The 23,747-nt window shown below is 42.5% G+C and overlaps 1 protein-coding gene across 2 annotated transcripts in view; it reads left to right on the plus strand.

Annotated features, from left to right (window-relative positions):
- The window catches only part of MICAL2 (microtubule associated monooxygenase, calponin and LIM domain containing 2), a 145,923-nt gene that overhangs the window by 91,964 nt on the left and 30,212 nt on the right, over window positions 1–23,747 (plus strand). For both annotated transcript variants that reach the window (XM_049780989.1, XM_049780988.1), the window contains 12 exons: window positions 1,966–2,173; window positions 3,658–3,774; window positions 4,996–5,097; window positions 7,650–7,805; window positions 13,515–13,615; window positions 16,148–16,405; window positions 17,120–17,235; window positions 18,121–18,247; window positions 18,805–18,895; window positions 19,922–20,069; window positions 21,203–21,402; window positions 21,753–21,859. In XM_049780989.1, the coding sequence (XP_049636946.1) occupies window positions 1,966–2,173; window positions 3,658–3,774; window positions 4,996–5,097; window positions 7,650–7,805; window positions 13,515–13,615; window positions 16,148–16,405; window positions 17,120–17,235; window positions 18,121–18,247; window positions 18,805–18,895; window positions 19,922–20,069; window positions 21,203–21,402; window positions 21,753–21,859 (1,731 nt within the window). The remainder of the gene's footprint in view (window positions 1–1,965; window positions 2,174–3,657; window positions 3,775–4,995; window positions 5,098–7,649; window positions 7,806–13,514; window positions 13,616–16,147; window positions 16,406–17,119; window positions 17,236–18,120; window positions 18,248–18,804; window positions 18,896–19,921; window positions 20,070–21,202; window positions 21,403–21,752; window positions 21,860–23,747) is intronic.

Below are 23,747 nucleotides of genomic sequence, written 5' to 3' on the forward strand. Positions count from 1 at the left end.
ACTTAAAATTCCTAGAAGAGAGTAACAATAAGAATAACATCTCTTGAGGGCTGGAAGGACCGGCTCACGATATGAAGTTCACCACTCTTTGTGAATGCAGTTAGAAAAATAACTACACTAGCAACTATTATGACAATGTTAATGAGTGAGAGAAGTAGTTGCCTACTAGGTATTGCTCTATTCTCTTTCTGGACCCTTCCTTTCACTTTTTAATAGTAAGGAGTAATTTAAGTCATAGAAATAAATAAATTATTTTTCCAAGAAAAATAATTCATTGGTTTTAGTATATTTACAATGTTGTGTTGCTACCACCACTAATTCCAGAACATTTTATTGCCATATAAAGAAGCTCATATACATCTATAGTCACAACGTAATCTCTCCAATTTTCTTCCTATATGAAGTAACTAACCTACTTTCCTTCTCAGTGGATTTCCTAGATTTCACACTTCATATAAACAGAATTATATACAATAGATGTCCTTTGTATCATGTTTTATTTGCTTAGTGGCTGGAGTGATAGTAAAGCAGATAGAGTGCATACCTTGCATGTGGCTATCCCAGGTTCAAACCCGAACACGCATGCTTTCTCCCAAGTACAGCCAGAAGTTATCACTGAACTCAGAGCCAGCAGTAAGCCCTGAGCACCTCCAAGTGTGGCTAAAACAAAAACCAATCAAACAAATATATTTTATTTGTTAGTGTTTTCTAAGGTTCATTCATATAACAGCACTTCTATTTATAGTGAGCTGTAATGAAATATCATATTTTCATTATTCATCAATAATGAACATTTGGTGAGTTCTGCTTTTTTAGTTATGAATAAGGCTGCCATAAATATTCTTGTATATACTTATGTGTGGGCACATTTTCAGTTCTTTTGGATATGTACCTACAAGTACTAGATCACATGGTAAGTTTACATTTCATTTGGTGAGGAATGGCCAAACCATTCCAAAGCATTTGCATCATTTTGCAAGAAGGGTCCATATTTCTCCTCCTCCTCAACACCAGTTTTTGTCTATCTTTTTCATCATAGTCATCCCAGTGGGTAGAAAGTTCTATCTCATCATATGGATGAGATTTGATTTACATTTCAAAATTGGCTGATACCATTGAACATAAAATCCATTTCCATAGGCCTGTTGGCTGCTTTTGTCTATCTTCTTTGAAGAAAAGTCTTTATATCATCAACTTATTTTGGAATTGGATATATTTGTCTTTTATTATTGTTGTGTCACCTTTAAGAAATAATTTCAAAAGCAGTAGGGCATCTGCCTTGTATACACTAACCTAGGACGGACCTCAGTTCGGTCCCCGGGCATCCCATATGGTCCCCCAAGCCAGGAGTGATTTCTGGGTGCATAGCCAGGAGTAACCCCTGAGTGTCACTGTGTGTGGCCCCAAAACAAACAAAAAAGAAGCAAATGCATAATGCATGTCATAATTTTTATTGAAAATTATCTTATGTTAATAACCCTGTAAGGATTTAAACAAATTCTACTCTTCTGATAAAGAATCAAAGGGATCAAATGGTATGGGATTTCGGAGCCGGAAAGATAGCATGGAAGTAAGGCATTTGCCTTGCATGCAGAAGGACAGTGGTTCAAATCCCGGCATCCCATATGGTCCCCTGTGCCTGCCAGGAGCGATTTCTGAGCATTGAGCCAGGAGTAACCCCTGAGTTCTGCTGGTTGTGACCCAAAAACCAAAAACAAAAACAAAAAAATGGTATGGGATTTCAACCCATTTCAGTTTGACCCTGAATTTCACACTTACCTTGCTTAGCCTCCCTCAAGACTCTTAGGGGCTTGACACAGTTTTTCATGCACAATATGCAAGGACAGATGAATAGAAAACTCTGTGTGTTGCTGTGGGTCGATGGGGATTTGGTCCTCATCTCCTAGTTAGTCTGTGTTTCTATCACAAAGGATACTAAGTGTCTCTTTCCTCTCACCTCTGCAGTGTCTCATCATTGGAGGAGGACCCTGTGGTTTACGTTCTGCCATTGAACTTGCCTACCTGGGAGCCAAAGTGGTTGTGGTAGAGAAACGGGACACCTTCTCCCGGAACAACGTACTGCACCTCTGGCCTTTCACCATCCATGACCTACGGGGCCTGGGAGCCAAGAAGTTCTATGGAAAGTTCTGTGCTGGCTCCATTGACCACATCAGTGAGTAGTGCTTATTGTGGTTTTCCAGGCAGGGCTACCCTGAGGAGCCTTCTACATTCCTTCTACTCTCCTCCCTCTTTTTTTTTCCTTTCCCCTTCCTTTTCTGTCCATCTCTGTCTCTAAGGGTACCCTGCCTCTCCAGAGCTCTTCGAGTTCTTTTTCTTATTTCACCTATCCCACCACCAACTCTTCTATTTCTCTCCTTATTTCTCTCTCTCTTTTTCTCTCTTTCTCTCTCTCTCTCTCTCTCTCTCTCTCGACTCAGTCATTGCCATTATTTTTCTTTACCTCAAAGTATTCTAGAAATAAGAGCGTAGATTTTGTTATTTCCCTTCATTCTTGCTGTCTTATTTCTCTTCTGCCACCACGCTAAAGAAACTTTTCACCAATTTACCCAAAAGTTTCCTGATTTCTTCCATATCCCTTAGAATCTTTATTTCCTCATCTCTCTATTATGTCATTTGGTTTTCCTCTCTCATTTCCAAAACTTCTGTTTAGGCCCTATTCTGCCACCACCATGTCCTCTAGTCACTATACCTTACCCATTCAATTTTCTTATGTTTCCTCCATCCTAAGGTGATTGCTCTTGGGCCTAGAAAGTCACATGACTCACTGTAGATGTTCAATGAGTAAAAACTATTAATATGGAAGAATCCACAGAAAGTTTAGAACATCCTAGTGAGCAGAAAAATATTTGAAGGCACACCCACAGGACAAATAGGGATGCAAAGTATTGTTCACTGGAGGAGTTGAGGAGACCATATGCAGGAGATAGAAAATCATGAGCCCAGTTTTAAGGGGCCAATTTCTACTCATTATCCTGGATAGCTATACCTACTTTCTTTTTTCTGTTGTTTTTTGTTTGTTTGTTTGTTTGGGTCACACCCAGCAGTGCTTAGGGGTTACTCCTGGCTCTATGCTCAGAAATCGCTCCTGGCAGGCTCGGGGAATCATATGGGATGCCAGAATTCGAACCACTGTCCTTCCACATGCAAGGCAAAATGCCTTACCTCCATGCTATCTCTCTGGCCCCAGCTGTACCTACTTTCTATCTCTTCTACATCTTCATCATTTCCTTCTCTTTCTCCTCCTTCTATTTTCATCTTAATCTTATCAAACCCAGAGCCCATCTCTGGAAAGAGTCAGGAAAGAGAGAACCTGACAGCTGGAGCACTATCTTGGAATCAAAAAAATCTTGGGTCACATTCTAGTTTTGTTGCCGTGACCTTCAGCAAGTCACTTAGTCTCACTGAACCTGAATTTTTATGTATAAAGAATCATCATCCTAACAGGTTACTTTAAGGTTTAAACAAACAAGCAAAAAAAAAATGAGACTATTTGGCACATAATTAGTGATCAGTAAATATCACCGATGATATATTGTGATACTTGGAAGTTGCTAAGGGTGTTTATATAGTCTCCTGAATATAAGAAGCAATCAGGTGCCACTACTCAGAGTTCATCTTTCTTCTTCTTCCTAACAGGTATTCGTCAGTTACAGCTCATCCTATTCAAGGTCGCTTTGATGTTGGGAGTTGAAATTCACGTGAATGTAGAGTTTGTGAAAGTTGTCGAGCCTCCTGAAGATCAAGAAAATCAAAGTACTATCTAATTTTCACTTTCTGTCTACAAAACAGGTTTTTACAAAGTGAAAGCAACATGATCAGGTCTCAGAATATTCCTGTATGAGCTATTCTACTGAGTTCTGAATGATCTCATCAGAGAATATTTTGGCTTTATTTTCTTAACTATCACTTTAGTTTTGCTCTTCAGATTTCAGGGGATTTATAATTAAACCAATGATAATTTGTATTCTGTGATTTGGTTGTCCTGTCACTAGGAAGTGATATTTTGACAAATGAAGTTTGATCAGTTAGCATAATATATGACAGATTTGTTTGCTTGAAGGTTTTTCACATGATCTTTAGAGATCATGTGTTTGAGAATGCATAGTATAGTGGTTACACTTTCATAGAGATGATACTTTTTTTTTTTTTTTTTGGTTTTTGGGCCACATCCGTTTGACACTCAGGGGTTACTCCTGGCTATGCGCTCAGAAATTGCCCCTAGCTTGGGAGATGATACTTTTAAATCCAATAAAAAGTGAAGTTTCTAGAGCACATAGAAAATATTCAAGGTATTTTCAGTGTGTAATATTTTAGTTTTACTGAAGGACAACTTAGCAAATTATAAAATTTACCCATTGTATAATTTATTTAATAATTTTCTTTCCCTACTAAGTTTATGTAAATTTTTACACATAATGGTCAGTTTTATTTTGATATAACTGAATCTAAGTTATTAATACAAAGTTTTCTGCTTGGGCAAGGCTTTTAGTTCTAGGATCTCCTTGGTATTAGAAATTTCAGTTTCATATGTAAGTTGCATTTGTCTGGTCCTCTGTCCAAACTATGAGAATTCAGGAACTTTGGGACTGGACTTAGAGCAGGGTTATATTCATTATTTAACTTTCAGAGACTTGTGTACTCTGAAACCATTCCAGATGTTGAGTATATGTTTGATTTCAATCATAATTAGGTAGCAAAAAAAAAGTTTTATAAAAGACTGTAATGCTCATCAGCATAGACTGCAGACTTTTATAGAAAACTAGAGCTCTATGAGTTTACCTTGCCCTACACTGATGTGGTGTTTGAGCCACAAAGGCTGGAATATTAAACAAACACAATTGGGTTGCTTACCCCTGGAGGCTCTACCTAGAATGCACAAATGGGTGGCACCATTTGTTTCTCCTGACCAACACAGAGATTATCATTCTTCTCTCCCCTTTCTTTACCAACTAATCTCATCTTTCTCTTCTGTAGAAATTGGTTGGCGGGCAGAATTTCTCCCTGGAGACCACCCTCTATCGGAATTTGAATTTGATGTCATCATTGGTGCTGATGGCCGCAGAAATACTCTGGAAGGTGAAGACTCTTCTTATGGGTGGAATATGGGACCATGATGGGAGGGGGATAAGAGGCAGGAGACAGATGCTAAATCTGGTTGGGAGTCTCAATCAGAGGGTAGCTTGTCCTGGAGAACATGAGGTTCTATCTTTAGAGAACAGTAAATCCCTGCAGAGCCTTGGTTTTGCCAATTATGAAATGTGGAGAACAAGGCCAGAGATTAAGGAATTTGCCTTACTTGTGACAGAATCTGATTCTATCCATGGCATCACATATGGTCCCCTAAGCTCTGTCAGAAGTGATTCCTGAGCACAAAAGAATAATCTCTGAGCACTATGGGTAGGCTTTAAACTCCTAACCTGGATGTTAAACTAGTAGAACTTATTAGACAACTTTGCTAATTTAAAATCCTTGATCCATGCTAAGCTTAAGTATAGTTTGCATTTTATGAGCATGAAAATGATATTTGAGCCATTTGAGTCATTTGAGCAATTTGACAGCTGGCAAGTAGACTGTATAGCTGGTTCTCTCAGCACGAATATTGATACTTGAAGCCAGATAATTCTTAGTCATGGGGTCTTTCCTTTACATTGTAGTTTGCTTAGTGGTATCCTCTGTGCCTGTTCACTAATTACAAGTCAAATCCTCCATTTGTGGCAACCAGAAATGACTCCATATTTTACCAAGTGCCCTGGAAAGACAAAGTCACCCCTGGATGAGCAATGTTAAATTAGACACTGGTAAACCTTTATGAGCATTTTGGAGACAGCATTAGTGAATAATTTAAAGGGGCAAGGTTTAGAGATGAAATCCAAGCTTTGCAGTAAAAAGGATTTTGAGATATGTTTGAGAATACAAGAGACCTGAGTAGGTGGTGAACAAATATAAGGGTGTACAAATAAAAGGTTCTGTGCAGGAAGCCAAGTGGTGTGAATTAAGCAAATAAACAGCAATATCTAGGGCAAAGGGAAAATTCAGATTTACAAGAACAGCATATTCCAAAAGAGATTAGGGGGCTGTAGATGGAGTTCATCAGGATAGCACTTGCCTTGCAGGTGTGAGGCCCTAGATTTGATCTTTGGCACTACAGGGGAAAGAATGAAGAGGTGCTATTGCAGTGTGATAGCATGCTTTAGTCCTCTGTTGGAACCTTTGGTGCTGTAGTTAGTGTTCAAAATAGGCATTTAGGTTTTTTGGGTTTTTTTTTTTTTTTTATCTTTCTTGTTCAGAGCCTATAATGCCCTTGGAATATCCTGAACTAAGAGGACACTGGTGTCCTTTGTGGCAGCTGGTGGCTTGTCCACAGCACATGACATTGCTTTCAACCCATTGACATGAAATAAGTCTTTTGCTATTCAGGAAAAACCTGTCACCAGTGTTTGGATTTCTAGTGTCAGAAATAATTTGACTAGTCGGACACCTCATTAGTGTCTGAAAATTGAGTGTTGGTGTAGCAAACCAAAAACAAACAAAAAACCCACGTTGTAGTTGTATATGGTATTCTTACTACATCAAAAATAATCTTACAGTAAAGCATTAAAGACTGTCAGAATCCCAAGGAATTGTTGCATTCATTTTTGAATAAGAATGTCATCCATTCCTATGCACTTATTAAATATCTTAGGGCCAGTATCTGAGAAAATTGTTTGAAAATCTGTCATACAGAAATTCAATCTCATAATTCTGCTTTTCAAGGGGAGAGACACTTGAAAAATTCCAGAAAAGTAGTTTCCATCATAGGTTTAAAGTACATTGGTCTTTTATGAGTACCTAGAAATAATTCCTAACACATCTTTAACAGAGCAAGCCTATGAGTCTGATCAAAAAGTGTGCCTTTGCCTATTGGTCGTCAAAAACCTACCCAAGCAACTGGTCTTTTTGATAGTTAAATTTATTTAGGGGTGTCTTTGTTTCTTTTAAATTCTTTTTTTCCCAAATTCTCCTTCTTTTTTTTCTGCATTGATGGGTTGCAAAAACAAAACAAAACAAATAACACCTGTTTGTAGTAGTGGTGCTTGCTATTAGATTGTGGTGCTTGCTACTAGTAGGGGAGGAGGGTGTAACATGCTTGTTTGCTGTGCTTGTACACCATGCTTGCTGGCTACAGAGTTGTTATACTTTACTGGTGGTGCTCATCAAGGGCACATGCTTTAGTTTCACTACACACATGCATATGCCTGGTATTACTTATTCTATTGTGATATCAGGAATCCAGAGCTAACACTAGAATCACATTCTGAGCATGTGGGATTTTTCTGAAGATCAGAACCTTGGTCTTACACTTTCAAGGTGGGCACTTTTATATAGAGCTTGCCCTGGGTTGCACCCTCAGGCCCCTTTTCCCCTAGTACTATAAATTTTAGAAAAGGAAAAAGTTCCTGTAATCAGGAAGTCTTTTGATAACATATGTTTATCCTGCATATAATTTTTTGCATCATCTGAATCTCTAAAGATGCAGAATTGTGATTTTGCTGAGCCTTTGGGGTATCAAAGAAGACACCCCAGTCATCCTTTTTAATTTTCATATCATACCCAGAGGGAAGACCCATTCTTTCCTTTATTCCCTGCAGGGTTCAGAAGAAAAGAATTCCGTGGGAAGCTGGCTATTGCAATCACCGCCAACTTTATAAACAGGAATAGCACTGCTGAAGCCAAGGTGGAAGAGATTAGTGGTGTGGCTTTTATCTTCAACCAGAAATTTTTTCAGGATCTTCGAGAAGAAACAGGTGGGACCTTCATCTTTCTCCAAACCAGTTCCTTCTTTGTGCTTCTGCTAATGTGCAGAGGCCCAGTTGATTTCCTACATCTCCTGCCCTAGGAGACTATGGGTTAATGTGGAAGCAGGAATTTCTCCCAGGCTAATAATTATTAGGATTCTTCCAAGGCTATGGGTAATAATGTTGATAGATAGAAATGCCTATGGAACATTCACCTGGGTCCAGGTTGATTTTTCATAACCTAGAATCACTCTAACCAAACATGCCCTTTCGGTTCTCATGATTGCAAGATGTACAAAAACAACCAGAAAACTTTGAAGAAATTGAGGTTTATTATTATTATTAAATTGAGGTTTATTCCCAAGGACTTGGGAAAAAACACAGTATCCCTGGACACAGTGAGGCATCCTGGGTAGAATGAGTCTAGAAACATGGACTGGCCCAGTGGGTTTTACTTTTACTGGACTTGAGGGTGTGAGGCTAGGATTTTAAGAGTCTACTTTAAGTGTGAATTTAAATCATAAAAGCAGGAATTTACAGTCTGGGAAGAAAAAAATGAAAGAAGGAAAAAGGAAGAAAAAGCAAGTAAACAAGTCAGTCCCAATTAACTAATGATTCCATCTACCAGGATCCATTAAATAGTTGGTCCCTGAGTGGATGAAAGTGGAGGCTGCCATATTGTGTAACAGACCTTGTGCTAGGCTTAGCCCTCATAAAAGAGAATGCCCCTTTAAGATGGGTGCTTTGGTGTCAAAGCTTTAACTAAGCACTTGCATGCTAGATATGGAAGCGCTGAAAATTTTAATACATGTTTACTTGGCAGAAGTTGACAGGGTGATTTACATATCACAGGGTATACAATAGGCATTGTTCCCTGCCACAATGACTCCCTGTCCAGTTTATGTTTGTGTGGTGGAGGAGGGAGGAGGTAAGGGGCCTCACACTTAGATAAACAATCTAATCAGTCTCTACTTTAGTCACTGAGAGATTCAGGAGTATTCTGAGGAGCAAGCCATTAACCTGGGGGTGGACCTACAGTAATTGGTCCTATTTTATTGATGATGCCTTTTCCCAGAAGAGATGTACAAGGGAGATGTACAAGATGGGCAGGATGCTCATGCAGAGTGGTCTTTTCAATGTGGACCCCCAAGAAAAGGAGGAGACCCACCTTTTATTCAAAATATATTTATTTATAGCTCACTATGTTCCTCTCTATGATCCTATTATAATGGAATTCGCTTAATCAGTCACACCCAAAATACCTTTAGGTGAGGGAGCAAAGAGTTTCAATTTAACATCAAGATGGATCCTGCAAGTAGGCAATCATCTGAAATGATTGGACCTGATCAGGGGTACAGAGTACTTTTTTATAAGATTTTTTCTGGTATTCATGGCAATGTTGAAACAAAAAGAAGGGCCCAAGAATGGAGTTTCTCAATCAGTTACTTCACAGTACACTGAGGTACATTGAGCTAGAAAGAGCACAGCAGTCTTAGAGGGGGGCCATTGTTGCTGGGAGTCTTTGTGGTATATACATTCTCTTTTAGGTCCACAGAGACATTTATTAATCTACTAATTGTTTCTGTGGCTCCACCCCCCTTCCTGCCTAGGTAACAGGTAGGTTTGGGTCCTGTTCTGTTCTGAATCATAATTTAGGATTTATGACTTATTCATCTCTGCCTAGTTCCTTGAACACGCCACTCAGATCTCCTATCTAAGGGACTGATATAAAGTAGTGGGTAATATAATAAAATCCCTCTCTCAGAGCACACAACTAATAGGGAAAACTATTGATAAAAACAAAAGCAAGGGACAGGCTATGATAAGAAGTATAGCACTTGCTTTACACACACACACACACACACACACACACACACACACACACACACACACACACACACACACACACACACACACACACACACACACTGCCCCCAATTCGTGGTCTTAGGAGATAGAGAAAAATAAAGCAGAAGGGGAAAGATGAACCATATGTTTGCTCTCAATGAAGTCACTTCTACATCTTTTCCTTTCTTTTTAAATCCAGTTAAGAATATAGCTACTGCTCTCTGCAAAAGCACATAACAACAGTATTAAATCACATCTTGATACAAATAAATCATCCATGCCTAGCGTTGTTCAGAAACAGGAGCTGGTCTTCCTTTTATTATTCTCTTTTTCAGTCATTTTTCACCTACATCCTTCCTTTCTACCTGACCTCAAATCTCCACAAGTCCCCACTCTGAAAATTCTGCTTTTCTTCATCACCATCACCTTTCCTATATTTTTTTTACTGCAATCTCATTCTCCTGATGGTCATCAGTGTGGAGAGCTGCAGAATTGTTCATTCAACAGATGTGTTTCACTGCCTGAGCATTGGCATACTGGCTGGCCCACATGTTTTCGAGCTCAGAATGATTTTAATAATTCTGAATGTCTGAAGAAATGAAAATTATGTGAGACTTGAGCATTGAGACCCATTTAAAAGAAAAAAAAAGGAAAGAACTGGCATGTAGCCATGCCCATTTGCTTATGTCATTGCCTCTTGTTGCTCTTGTGGTACATGGTCATGACACAGACCCTCAGCGGCCACAAAGCCCCAAATATTTACAGTCTATTTTTTTCTAGAAGACATTTGCCAAGCTCCAGTTTAGATTTTATAGTTATTTGCTGTTGCTTAAATATTAAACTGCTTCTTTGGATTGCAGGTGGGAGCTTCCAATCAGGACTTAAAGGACCTGTCAACTAAGCCAGAAGGTCCAGCTCTAAAACTCATTGATTTGGTGCTGCTTTAGCCCAGCAAGGCCAGTGGGGGGCCTACCAGGGCTACAAGGAAGAGCTCTAGAGGATGTGGAGACATGTAACTAAGACTAGGCTTCACACTTGTGTCCTTGTGCCTAAAAGACCAGTACCCTGACCCCTCAACTCTCTCCAGCTTAGCAAGATTATTTTCATAGTTTCCTAAGAATGAAATCTATTATAAACCAGTCTTTGCCTGGTCTTTCTGCGGTCTATTCATTGTCTGACCTTCTGGTTTCATCATGACTGCATTATTTTTAAAATAGTATTTTCTTCTAGGGGTCGGAGCTATAGCGCAGTGGTATGCCATTTGCCTTGCACGTGGCTGACCCAGGACAGACCTGGGTTCAATCCCCGGCATCCCATATGGTCCCCCAAGTCAGGAGCATATAGCCAGGAGAAACCCCTGAGCATCACCGAGTGTGGTCCAAAAAACAAAATAAAAATGTATTTTCTTCTAGATTATTAGGTCCTTTTTAATTATTTAAGAATTCTCCAACTCTCCTTTCCTCTCCAAACTTAAGAAAATAAATTGTCAAATAAACAACCAAATGATGGCAGGACATTAAGTGTGTTTTTCAAAACATTTCAGTGTGCTTCCTTTTCATTTGCCTGCAGTCACCTTTGGCTATTGTTTCTCAGCAATGTCCCTCCACATGACAGCAATATATTTCCTCAAATTCTCTAGGGGGTGGGGGGCCCTGAACATTGATGGCTGTTTCCTATTTAATGGTAATAAAGGAGTTCCTATGGTTACCCAGCACACCTCTGTGCTGATTGTTAATTTTCTCTAGATCTTTCTTTCTTGCAGAGACAAAGCCAGGAATTCTCAATTAGATCCTAAATTAGAATCTCTTTTTAAAAGTATAACTTGTAGGGGCCGGACCATTGGTGTAGTGGTAGGGCGTTTGCCTTGCATGCTACTGACCTAGGACAGACCACAATTCGATCCCTGAGCATTCCATATAGTCCCACAAGTAAGGAGCTATTTCTGAGCGTAGAGCCAAGAGTAACCCCTGAATGTCACTGAATGTGCCCCCCCATAAAAAGGAAGTATAAATTGTAGTGGCCCATCTTTAAAGTTTTTTATTCCTTTGCATACCTTTTGTTTTGTTTTGTTTTTTTGGGTCACACCCAGTGGTGCTCAGGGGTTACTCCTGATTCTGTGCTCAGAAATCGCTCTGGCAGGCACCAGGAATATGGAATTTTCCTGATCTGCTGCATGCAAGGCAAATGCCCTACCTCTGTGTTATCTTTCTGTCCCTTTCATTTGCATTTCTAATGAGTTTTTAGGTGATCTTCTGGGGAGAGGGGAGGCTTAACTTGGAGAACCATTCCAAGGGTCTTGGGGGGTTAGGAAAAACTAAGACAGACTGGCCTAAGCCTCGTATTTTGGAGGTTGTGACCAGCTCTCACTGGGAGAAGCTATTCTATTGCTTTCTATTTATTGGCTCTGATTGGACCAAAGCAAACCTTTCAGAACAGTTTTGTATTGATGAGGGCCCCAGCCACCAGGCTGGACAGTACCAGCAGTGACATTTATGTAGAAGAACCCATTTCAACTTCTAGTCTCCTTGGTCTTCATTATCACACTAAACACACCCCCTCCATGATGTTCCTTTGCCATTTATTGTACATGTAATATATTTGTTGTATGTTCCACATTTGCTCATGCTCATGAATAAGTTGTGTGTTTGTGAAAAAATTTGAGAATATGTATAAGTTGTTATCACTCTCTACAAGGCATAAAAACAGATCCCTAACACCAGCTCTTTGAAGCTGTCCTCTAGTCTGTACTGATGAACATCCATCACAACTTAATGGTCAGTGCCAATATAACCCTCTGTTCACTCTAGTTTCTATGCTTTTCCTGAATGACAGTAGAAAGTGCTAAAAGATACAAGCCAGCCCTCTGACTTGAGAAGTTCCTACCATGGCCTTCCCTATGTGATGGGGAGAAGGTTAGAAACATCTTTTGGTCTGATCTGGAGAAGTAACATAGTCCTTTGTACCTCTAGCCCCAGGCATAAGACAGTGAATGGGAATCAGAGTCAAACAGGCTTTGACTCATCCTGGCTTTGTCACTTCTTAGTTGTCATGCCCTGGGCATGCGCTTTCCTGCATCATACATTCATCTTGGACTTGGGAATTCTAGCCTGTTCATGTATGCATGCACGCACACACACACACACACACACACACACACACACACACACACACACACCTCAACAACTTGGAGTTTTCAAAGAAGTAGTGCTTTAATCATATTATTCTGTTTTGTGCTCCACAAACCAATATAATGTTGCCTATAATGATAATATTGAACCAGTGCCTTTGTGGGACTCTGAAAGCTAGCTATGTTGAGTGGGGTCATTTTTGGCACTAAAGTTTTATGTTTTCCAGCCTTGTTTGTTTTCATACATACATACTACCACATGTATTAATTATTAATTATAAAGTCCTAGTAGCCGATGGTGAGGCCTTTCTCGGCCCAGCCTGGCTGGCCCCTGCAGCCCCTTTGGCCTGCAGGTCTGTAGATATCAGGGTAATGGCAAGGAAATGTTCTACAAGCAGTCAGATGAAGTTTCAGGAGACATCCAGCTTTATTACAAGGCCCTAACCGCCATGTTCTTTTTTCACATGGCCTCTAAGCTAAGCAGCCTCTTCCTGTTCCTATGCCTCCATCCTAGCTGTGAATCCTCTCCCCTCCTCCATTGGTTATTCTTAATAACCAATCAAAGACCCCTCCCAGCTGTGGGAGGGTTTCACCAACAAGATTAGCATTTGGCTTTGGGGGAGGGTAACACCACAAAATATTCTGAAAATAACAAATGGGCCTGCCAGAAGCAAAGTTGAGGTTCTGGTACACAGCAGGCACAGAGAAAGAAATACTGAATTCATGATGGCTTCTCTTTACAGGGATTGATTTGGAGAACATTGTTTATTATAAGGACTACACCCACTATTTTGTCATGACAGCAAAGAAGCAGAGCCTGCTGGACAAAGGTGTCATCATTAATGTATGTATCTCTGGGCTGTGGTTTACTAGATGTTTCTGCAAGAATGAGTGCGGTTATTGTCCTGTCAGACCAGGTGACCAGGCATTCAGGAGAGAAAAGGGATCACTGCTTGTCACTTTTCTTCTTGATGTTGTGTGGAGCTGGATAAAGGATCCCACAGTGGTGTGTGGCCAGAGCTGAGGATTGTTAGGGACAAGTCTTTCGCCAGAGGCTTTTCTTCTCCCTTTTGTTTTATTCCACTTTTCTTCCTGTCTTGAGCGTTCACTCATCGCTGTGAGGCAGCTGACAGCTCTTGTCCTACTAGATCACCTGAGACAATTTCACTTTTGAATATCATATGGCCATAGCTACCTTGTCATGTCGGAGGGGGAACTTTTGGTACTTACAGTCAAAAAGTCAGAGCTAAAGCTTGATGTAGTATGGTGAGTAAGCTGCCTGTCCATGCTGAACTTTAATCATATCTGCAGAAAAGGAATAATGACTTCTCTCTGAAAGAGTCGTTCACAGGAGTAAATTAATTCAAAACCAAGCCAGACCTATTCAAAGCATAGTGCCCAAAATGCAGTGGGTTTATAGATTCTTCCCATAGATTCTTCTCTGCCTGGTTGGACACCTGCTCTAGCGTCCTGCAGGCTGCCTGGCTTCTGCTTCCTGTCTCAGTATCTTGATGCTGAAAGAAAAGACAAACTCGGGAGGAAAAGAGCAAATGTAGAGCCCTGGGATGGGATCTTTTCTGGTCAGGTTTCCAGCACCCACAGAGACCCCATTTCAGCCTCTGCTGCAGCTGCTGTAACTTCCAGATATAGATCATGCAGCCTGAGGTCAACCACTATCCAGCAGTCGGCTGAGTCCCAAGCAGCACGGATGCCCATTCATTACTGCTTGTCAGAGAAGAATGTGTCTCTCCTCCTGCCAGCTTATGCAGGCAGCCTGCCAGGTGGCATTAGTAACCCAGCCCTCCAATGGCCTCTTCCATTTGCTTGATCTTTGCTGGGAGCCTGTATTACAAGCAAGGAGGCTGTGTTTTGTGGGGGTGGGGTACAAGTAAGTGGGAAGAAGTTGATGACTGAGTACAGCCAAAACCTATGCGTGATGGGCTTCAACATCTGGTGTCCCCTGCAGTGTGGGCAAGCATCTTCCTTCCCCTCCACAGTCATCCCTTAGTAAATGACCTCCTCTGTTTGGGGATACCAAATTAAAACTGATGGGCCTTTTCATAAGTACAGGTAAGGAAGGCACCTTGATAGAGGGGAGGGTGAAAGATCCCTATGAGTTCAGGTCTAGGGAGACAAGTGAAGCTGGACTTGGAATTCCTGTTCCTCCTGCTGAGTCCTGCTAAGATGCTGTTTCTATTCAAGGCAGTGGCCCCAACAAGCCTCCTGCTTATGGTGACTCAATTCCTTCGTAGTGGCTCATTCTCTTCCATTCTCTCACCAAGGTTCTCTGTCACAAGGCTAGTGGCATAAATGACTAGAAGGTGGAGGATAGAGCAAGGCCAGGCCTAAAGTTGTCCTCTCTGGGCTGTCCTTTCCCTCAAAGATCTCTGTGCAGGTATTGAGAGACATACAGGTTTAAGGCAGGAATTTTAAACCACAGGAAAGTTGAATGTGCCTTTGGTTAAGGAACTATGGCTTGAGCTTTCTCTGCTTCCCAAGTCCAGCCAGGCTCTGGGGCAGTTGTATCAGCTAGGCACTGAGCCTTCTGTCTGAAGCTGCTTGTGTGGACCTTCCTGTCAGAGGACCCTGCTGTGGGTCTCATGCAGGCAGGGTAAGATTTCTTCCATGATGTTGGAGGTCAGCATAGCACTGCCAGCACTCACCCCTCTTTTCTTGAAGCTTATTCTATCTTTAGGCAAGGCTCCAAACAGGCATTGCCTGACCTGATATTCTATCCTACAGCCTCTTCCCAGTTCCACATGTGGGGAAATTGCTCTTCCTATTAGCTTCTTTATTCCTGGCTCAGTTTTGCTGCTTCCCTTCCCATGGCCACCTCACATGCTAGAATATGGCCTTTCTAAATTTCCAGGCCTATGAAAAATGGATCTACCCTTCAGCGCATTTCACCTAGTCTTTTGTAATTTCATTTTACTAAAACATATCCTGAGAACCAGCCACTTAAGATATGCTAGTGTTTGCTCTCACATGGTTCATATGGATGATATTTATTACAACACAATATTCCCTGATGAAATTCCTATGTGAGGGATCATTCTTGCAGATTTTAATGCCAGGAAAATGATTGCCTCCCTGCAGGAATGTTGGTGCTTCCTTCTCTCTGATAAGAAAAGTTCTGTAGCTTGTCACATTTCCCTTTTGCCATGGATGCCAGGAAACTTAGAGCCAACCTGGATGCTTGATTACAATTGTATTAATTCTCATAATTTCTCATAATTTCTTTGAACCTCATTCTCTATATTTGTGTTTTAATGAGCATCCCATATAACCCAATCTAATCCTTTCACTAAGAAGTGGGCATTAAGACTTGAGGGGATTAGGCAGGCAGCTGCACTTGTCTCTGTCTCTCTCCCCTCAGGACTACATTGACACAGAGCGGCTGTTGTGCGCAGAGAATGTGAACCAGGAAAACTTGCTTTCCTATGCCCGAGAGGCTGCTGACTTTGCCACCAACTACCAGCTGCCATCTCTTGACTTTGCCATAAACCACTATGGGCAGCCGGACGCGGCCATGTTTGACTTCACCTCCATGTATGCCTCTGAGAATGCAGCCCTAGTGCGCGAGCGCCAGTCACACCAACTACTGGTGGCCCTGGTGGGCGACAGCTTGCTTGAGGTACTACCTGCATATGAAGCTCCCAGGTTCCTTCTAGAAGGCAGATCCCTTTGTGCCAATTGTACCTGCTCATAGGTGACCAGGGGAGGAGGGACTCAAGCCCATCCTTTTCCTCCCTCTAAATCCATGGAGTGAGATTTATCTACATGAAGCAGAAGAGCTTCCTCTTCCACCTCTGGATCCTTTTAGACCAACTTCTATGTCGAAGTACAAAATCAGGCAGGTTCTTCTCAGAGCACACTGCCTTTCAGCCAGCCTAAGGCTTCATCCTCAGTCCTGGGCTATGATTCAAGCAATAGGGCTCATGCCATGGGTGTCAATACACCTCAACATACCACCCTATTCACATGTACTACCAGTTGTGGCCCTGTTTAGAGAAAGGCTTTTCCTATGGAGAGAAAATACAATGGGTAGGGCACTTGCCCTGGATACTCAACCAACATGGTTTTAATCCTCAGTGCCCCATATGGTTAGCCCCAACCAGGAGTGATTCCTGAGCACAGATAGGAAAAGCCTTCTCAGGGCAGTGCTGTTCTTCCTGGGTCATTGTCTCTTGATTTAGACCCTCGAGGTGCCAGTTCTGTCTGCTGGTGGTGGTACAATCTAATGGGTAACCCATCAGCTCCTATATCCTCTGTGCCTATGTGGACCTGACTGGCAGGCTGGAAAGTTCCAGAATACAGCAAGATTGTTCTATTTCATTTCCTTTCACAGCCTTTTTGGCCCATGGGCACAGGCTGTGCTCGGGGGTTCCTAGCAGCCTTTGACACAGCCTGGATGGTGAGAAGCTGGAACCAGGGAACTCCTCCCCTGGAGCTTCTGGCTGAGAGGTAAGTGCATCCCAGACTCTTCTGGCACCAGCTCAAGAGCTCAGGGTCTGAGGGACAGGTCAAGAAATGTCTTATATGCAGCCAAGCCCCAAGTAATGTGTCAATCACTGGGAGTGGAGAAAGCCTCCTGAGCACCATTTAGGAAGCAGTTCCCACACTTCATATAAAAAGATGTAATAAAAAAGTAGGCAGGAGGGGAGTTGAGGAGGAGCTGTTTGCCAGCTCCTCGGTAAGCCTAGACCCTAGTACCCTCTTTCTAGTGCTCCCATATCTGACTAGGGACCCCAAGGATACTTTATCCATCATGATCTATATTTCCTTCAGGGTTCATCTCTAGTGGCAGGATCTTAGGTCCAAAATACCAAAAGAAATGGGAACAATTCTCATATTGGGATTCCCAGTCCTGAGCGGTCTGTGGCACTGTTCAGTGAGCCCAGAACCAGAAAATGATGGTTTATGTCATGACAGTGCTCCAGGCCCACCCTGCTGAGACCTGTTCCTTTTATTGTCCCAGGTTCTTCTCTGTTGAAATTTCAGGCTTTCTCCCAGAACCCTACTGCTGGCCACATGGCTAGGCTGAAAGAAGTCAGGGGATGTGGGTGGGGACAGGTCTCTATGGATCTCAGGTGACCACAGGAGGCCATGTGGTGGTGGTTATAAAACCACAGGTGTTTGTGCTGCTGGCTCTGGGCCCCTCTCTGCTGGGAAGGAGCCTCTCAGTTCCTTTGACCAACCTTCACTGTGTAGATAGAGCCCTCAGGCATTTCAGGAAAGGGTTACAAGATGAACCTGCTCTAAGGCCTAGAGAGCAGGGGAAAGGAGGTTGGGACAGAAGCCTGAGGTGGCTAGATCAGCGCTAACCTTTGGCTTCTGTCTCCCCCCCAGAGAAAGTCTTTACCGGCTGTTACCTCAAACAACCCCAGAAAACATCAACAAGAACTTTGAGCAGTACACACTGGACCCGGGAACACGGTACCCAAACCTCAACTCCAACTGTGTCAGGCCCCACCAGGTGAGCCTTTCCCTGAGGCCTCATCAGAGTCACCTTACACTTATGACTGGGAGAGGGGGGTTCCCAAAATCTCAGTGCATCGCCAGCACTGAGGTCACAGAGCCTTTTGAGACCTGTTTGTCTCTCTAGAAGCATCCTGAGAGATGACAGCTAAGGCCACCTCTGCAGCCCTCAGAGGAATGGATTGACCTATGTTCAATCACAAGCGCTTCCATTTTCCTGTGTTTGCTGCCAGCATGCCTTAAAATCCCACATTGCATGTATGGAGAACGTGCCACACTTTTTCTTCTAGTCTTGGGGAGAAGTCAGAGGGAAGGCTTTCCATGGCCTGATCCATTCTGCTGTCTTTTCAATCTCAAAGGATGGTGTGAAATTTTAAATTAGTCAACATCATACCAACACACTTGAGTCCCCCCCCAGTGCATGACCTTAGAGAAGGTCATAACCTCCAGAAAAGAGGAAAGACCAGCAACTGGATAAGGTGGTGGACCAGGTCTAGAGGCCCTGAGATGGACCCTTGAGGGAGTCCCAGCAGCCATGTGGTCTCTTGTCCATAGGTACAGCACCTGTATATCACTAAGGAACTACACCATTGCCCTCTGGAGAGAATGAGCTCCATGAGAAGGTCCGTCGGCCTCTCCAGGCGAGGTAAGCAGCTTCCTGAGACCCTGGTTAGGCAGCAGGAGGGTTCTGTGTGTAGAATTCCTGTTGGGTGGGACCCTGAAAGCTATCTGGAGCCTGGGTGCTTGTGTTCAATGGTAAAACTAGAAGGGCTTCTTTTCCTGGAGAATTGTCTGAGGCTGGAAGAACATTCATGCTGAGTGTGGAGCATGTTAACTGACTTACAGGATGAGTTTACTGGGATATGCTGTTCTCCTCTTCTTGCTGCCAGTGTGGGTGTCTTGTCAGTTGCTCTATGTACTCCTCTTTTTTCCTGATCTTCCAGGGCCTGGCCCAGCACTGGGTATAAGGCAATGCTCTGTGGCAGAGTAGCAAGACAGATGAATGAATTTACCTCCTTGGCTTTGCTCAGTCGATCTTGCTGAAGTCCTCTGATTTCTCCTATTGCCCAGGCCTTACTCCTCTTCTTGTGCTCCTCTTCCCATTGTTGGACAAGCATAGCCTGCCTACTCATATAGCACACCTGCCCCACTGAAACTGTTGCAATTTCTAGACTTCATCATAGCCTGATTCATTCTGCTGTCCTGGAAACTGGCCTCAGCCTTAGGGATACCTGGATACTCTTCATAAGCAAAGCAATTGTACCTTTGCTGCCACTCTCACTTTGGGGGGTGCTCCTATCCCCTAGCCACCAAAGCTCACCTGCACTTAAGTTTCCACTTCACCCTACTCCCCCTCCATAGTACCCCATCAACTGCTATTTGCATCTGAATACTCCACTCACTGAGCTTCTGGGTGGCCAAGATCCCTGGTATCTCTGGGGCTTGGCTGAAGAGGATCTTAGGGATCCTCCTGAGAGGTGAGTTTTCTATTGACATTCTTCTCTTCTGCCAAGACCCTCACCAGATTTATGGTGAGGATCACCAGCACTTTAATCATGAATGCTTTCTTCCTGATCTCCACCAATAGAAAGGCTGTGCCAGGGGATTCTCAGGAGCCTGACCAAATTTCTCCAAAGCACTTTGCCATAATCTGTCTCCCCTACCCCTGCAGAGTCCGACATCAGGCCTAACAAACTCCTCACCTGGTGCCAGCAGCAGACTGAAGGCTACCAGAATGTCAGCATCACCAACCTGACCACATCCTGGCGCAGTGGTCTGGCTCTGTGTGCCATCATTCACCGCTTCCGACCTGAGCTGATGTGAGTCTGGGGGACCTGTCAGGTGAACCCCATGAGCCCAAGAGAAATGGGGCTGGTCTATAAACATTGCAATTTCAGAACTGGATTAAGGTTTTATTTTTGCCTATGTCAGTTTTCAGATATCTGTAAGTTCTTTACCCATGATACCAATGACTATCAGCAATATGTGTGGCCCATTATATAAGCCTCCAAAGTAGCTTACCAAGTATGTAAGTCATACCAAGAGTGATCCCATCACACACACCCTTTGCCACACTGTCCCGGAAATTGGAACATTCACATCTTGGATTGCTACCTTTAAAGAGAAATTCTGAGCAAGGTGTAATTCTGGGAATTAATTTGATAACCCAAATAATTAGTGTTGCTGCCCAGATTAAATAGGTGTGTGCCACTGGGAAGCTGTCTAGCTTCTGAGATTGTTTCTACATCTATGAATCAGAAACTGTAGTCTTTAGGAAGATCAGATTATGTTTGTGAGACACTTTGTGATGTTAAGGCACAAAATATTCATTGGTGTTTGATTTAAATTAGCAGCAGCATAACCTCATATCTGAGATATGCCCAAAAGCCTGAAAGGAAATTTATCAAAAGTTTATCAGTCCTCATCCCTTTAGGAAGTGTGGCTGGCTGCAGAAGATAAAAGAGTTCTCACATTTTTTTTTGTTTTATGTAACTTAATTATCTTTTTCTGGGAACCCAAATTGGTTTTGTAATTGAAGAGAAGAAAATAAGGTGAGAAAATACATGGGTTAATGCATTATCCAATGCAGGTATGATCTCCTGCACCACATTTGGCCCTGAGCAGCACCAGGAATGATTCTTGAGCATACAGCCAGGAGTAAGCCCTGAGCAACATTAGGTGTGGCCAAAACAAAACAAAAAGATAGAAAATGAAAATGAAAATAAGGTAGTCCAAGCAAAATATCTTCTACATTTTCCAAATTTATACATTCTCATGTTCTGCTTCAAGTGAAATTCTCTTGGGCCCAAATTTGACTTGGTCCCACACTGAGAAATGCTTCTTCATTATCACCCAACACTTTGCCCACCTTGACAGTGTTATGGTTATAATTTACTTGATTTCTCTCTCTCTGTTTCCTCATCCTGACCTTGACTTGGCTTTGCATCTCTAGAGATTTTGACTCTTTAAGTGAGGAGGATGCTGTGGAGAACAACCAACTGGCCTTTGATGTGGCAGAGCGTGAGTTTGGGATACCTCCAGTGACTACAGGCAAAGAGATGGCATCCTCAAAAGAACCCGACAAGCTCAGCATGGTCCTGTACCTTTCTAAATTCTACGAGCTCTTCCGGGGCACTCCGCTGAGGCCTATGGGTAAGACATGCTTGTGAATGAAGTATGACTCTCCCCTATACACCTGGCTGACTGTATTTTATACCAACTATCTTCCTCTTGGGGACTGGCCCTGGTCTTTTATGTTACTCTGGGGAGAGAAAAAAAACTCCAGACCTGTATGTGTGTTGGTAGTTCAGTGGCTGAGAGTTTATTCCTACCCTGTCACCAGGGAATCACTTGTTGGCTTCCCCCTTCCTAGCACACTTTGAAGTTGAGTGAGAGGTGAGGGAATTAATTCAGAGGGACTACATTACTACAATTTGTCCCACAAAAGCCTTCAGGTGAGCAACTCTGACTATATCTCACTGTGTTCTTTTATTTCCTAACAGATTCTTGGAGCAAAAACTATCAAGAAAATGCTGACTTTGACTTGGCCAGATCGTCCATTACCCATAATTATCTTAATCTTACGTTTCCCAGGAAGAGGACTCCTCGAGTAAGTTTCTGCCTGATTTTTGTTTTGTTCCTCTCTGCACATGGACAGAGCAAAGAGAAAAGAGAATTTCATTGCTTCATCTGATGAGTCACACCCTAGAGAGCTGTCTGGCTATGTTTGTGAGTTCCCCCTGGCACCGCACAGCTAGTTTCAGTGATTTAGAAGCAGTTGTAGGATGAGCTTGGTGGAGAGCCGAGAGGACAGGCTGGTGAACATTTACAAAAATAAATCAGATTAGTGATGCCTCCAAGGGAAGAGGCCACAATTTCTCACTTCATTAAGCAATTTAAATCAGGAACATGATGACCATAGCATGTGTGTTGGGAGTATATGTGTGTGTTTTGTGCTTACACATTCTCCACTAATTTTTTAATTCATTGGTTTAATAGCTGATTATTATACCTCACTGTATGCCAAGTTTAGGGATGAATATTTTGTTTTTGTAGAGAGAAACAAATATGGAAGTAGGAATTTTTGCTTTTGAAGAACACAAAACCTTCAAAACTGGTTCCAAAAGTTTCCTGTTTTGTTGCTCCTTCAATGCTGCAGTCATTTTTTTTTCAGTGTCCCACAGTCAAACAAAATACTGAAAAGTTCTGTTATTCAGCAGTCGAGTCCAAATAACTTGATAGAAGAATATTTTGAAAGTTGAATAAAGTATATCTCCAAGCTTCTCTGGAGAAACAAAACCTTTTCAGGGCCTGCTTTGTAAATCATTCTGACTGGGGTCTAGAGGGTGGGATGGATTCACAGTTTGGTCACTTCAAGCCTCATAGGAAATGATCACTTCGTTTGAAGGCTGCAAGTCCCAGCCTGCTCTACCAACCATTCGTGTCTCTTCTGCATATAGCCTAGTCATGAGATCTTTTCTTTATTTCCCTTTGTAGTGTGTCAGTTATGGTTACATTTTTTTTGCTTGTTTTTGGGCCACACCTGGTGGTATTCAGGGGTTACTCAAGCTCTGTACTGAGGAGTCATTCCTAGTGCCTCAGGGAACCATTCGGAATGTAGGGGAACAAACCCAGCTCAGCTGCATGCATATCAAATGCCCTACATACTGTACTATTGCTCCAATCTAGTGGTCATATTTTCTACTGAGAACGAGTACTTGGAATGCTGGCATGACTGTAATTGCCCCAGGATGTGTTTGTACTGCTCTATCTTGCCCTGTCCAGTGGCAGGACAAGCTCCTAGTGGGGGCAACAGGAAAGTGTGGGCATCTCTAGGTTCCCAGCAGAACAATGCAAAAATCCCAGCTGTTCCCAGTTTCTCTGGTCCCTGATGCTCCTCAATTGTACACCACATATCCACCAAGTAAAAATTCTTAATATAGAAATGAGCATCAGCCTGGGACCCATGCTACATGTAATCCTGTCCTCAGAAAGATGGTGAAGCTGCTAAGCAAAGCCCCACATTGCATGCCTATCCCCTTCACTGAGCCTGTGTCTAGGACCCAGGGAGTCACCACACCTATGTTTACAGAGAGAATAGGAACAGATGACCATATCCATCTGGGTGGGAATGGGCACATGTCAGCAATCAAGGGCTGGCAGAAAGGGCAAGTAGGTAAACTATAAATGCTGGGAAACATTCTGCTTTGGACTTTATTGAGCTGCCCCCACATAAATCTATACTGCTTGGAGCAGCAAGTAAGACCACAAGGCAAAACTTCTTCCCATCTTCTGCATGTTTTCTGATTGTATTAGGGCAAGAAATCCATTTGCAACTGTCTTTGGCCTTACCTTTTCCACAGGCAGAGTACAGAATCCACTCCCATTGCTCCTGGGCAGATATGGATGGTATCTATTATGAAATACCATCTACATGAAACTTCCCAAAACAGTTCCCAAAAGTTCTACATGAACTTCCCCAAAGTGTTCTAAAAAGG

The sequence above is a fragment of the Suncus etruscus genome, chromosome 9 (genome assembly GCF_024139225.1).
Source record: "Suncus etruscus isolate mSunEtr1 chromosome 9, mSunEtr1.pri.cur, whole genome shotgun sequence".
Lineage (NCBI taxonomy): Eukaryota > Metazoa > Chordata > Mammalia > Eulipotyphla > Soricidae > Suncus > Suncus etruscus.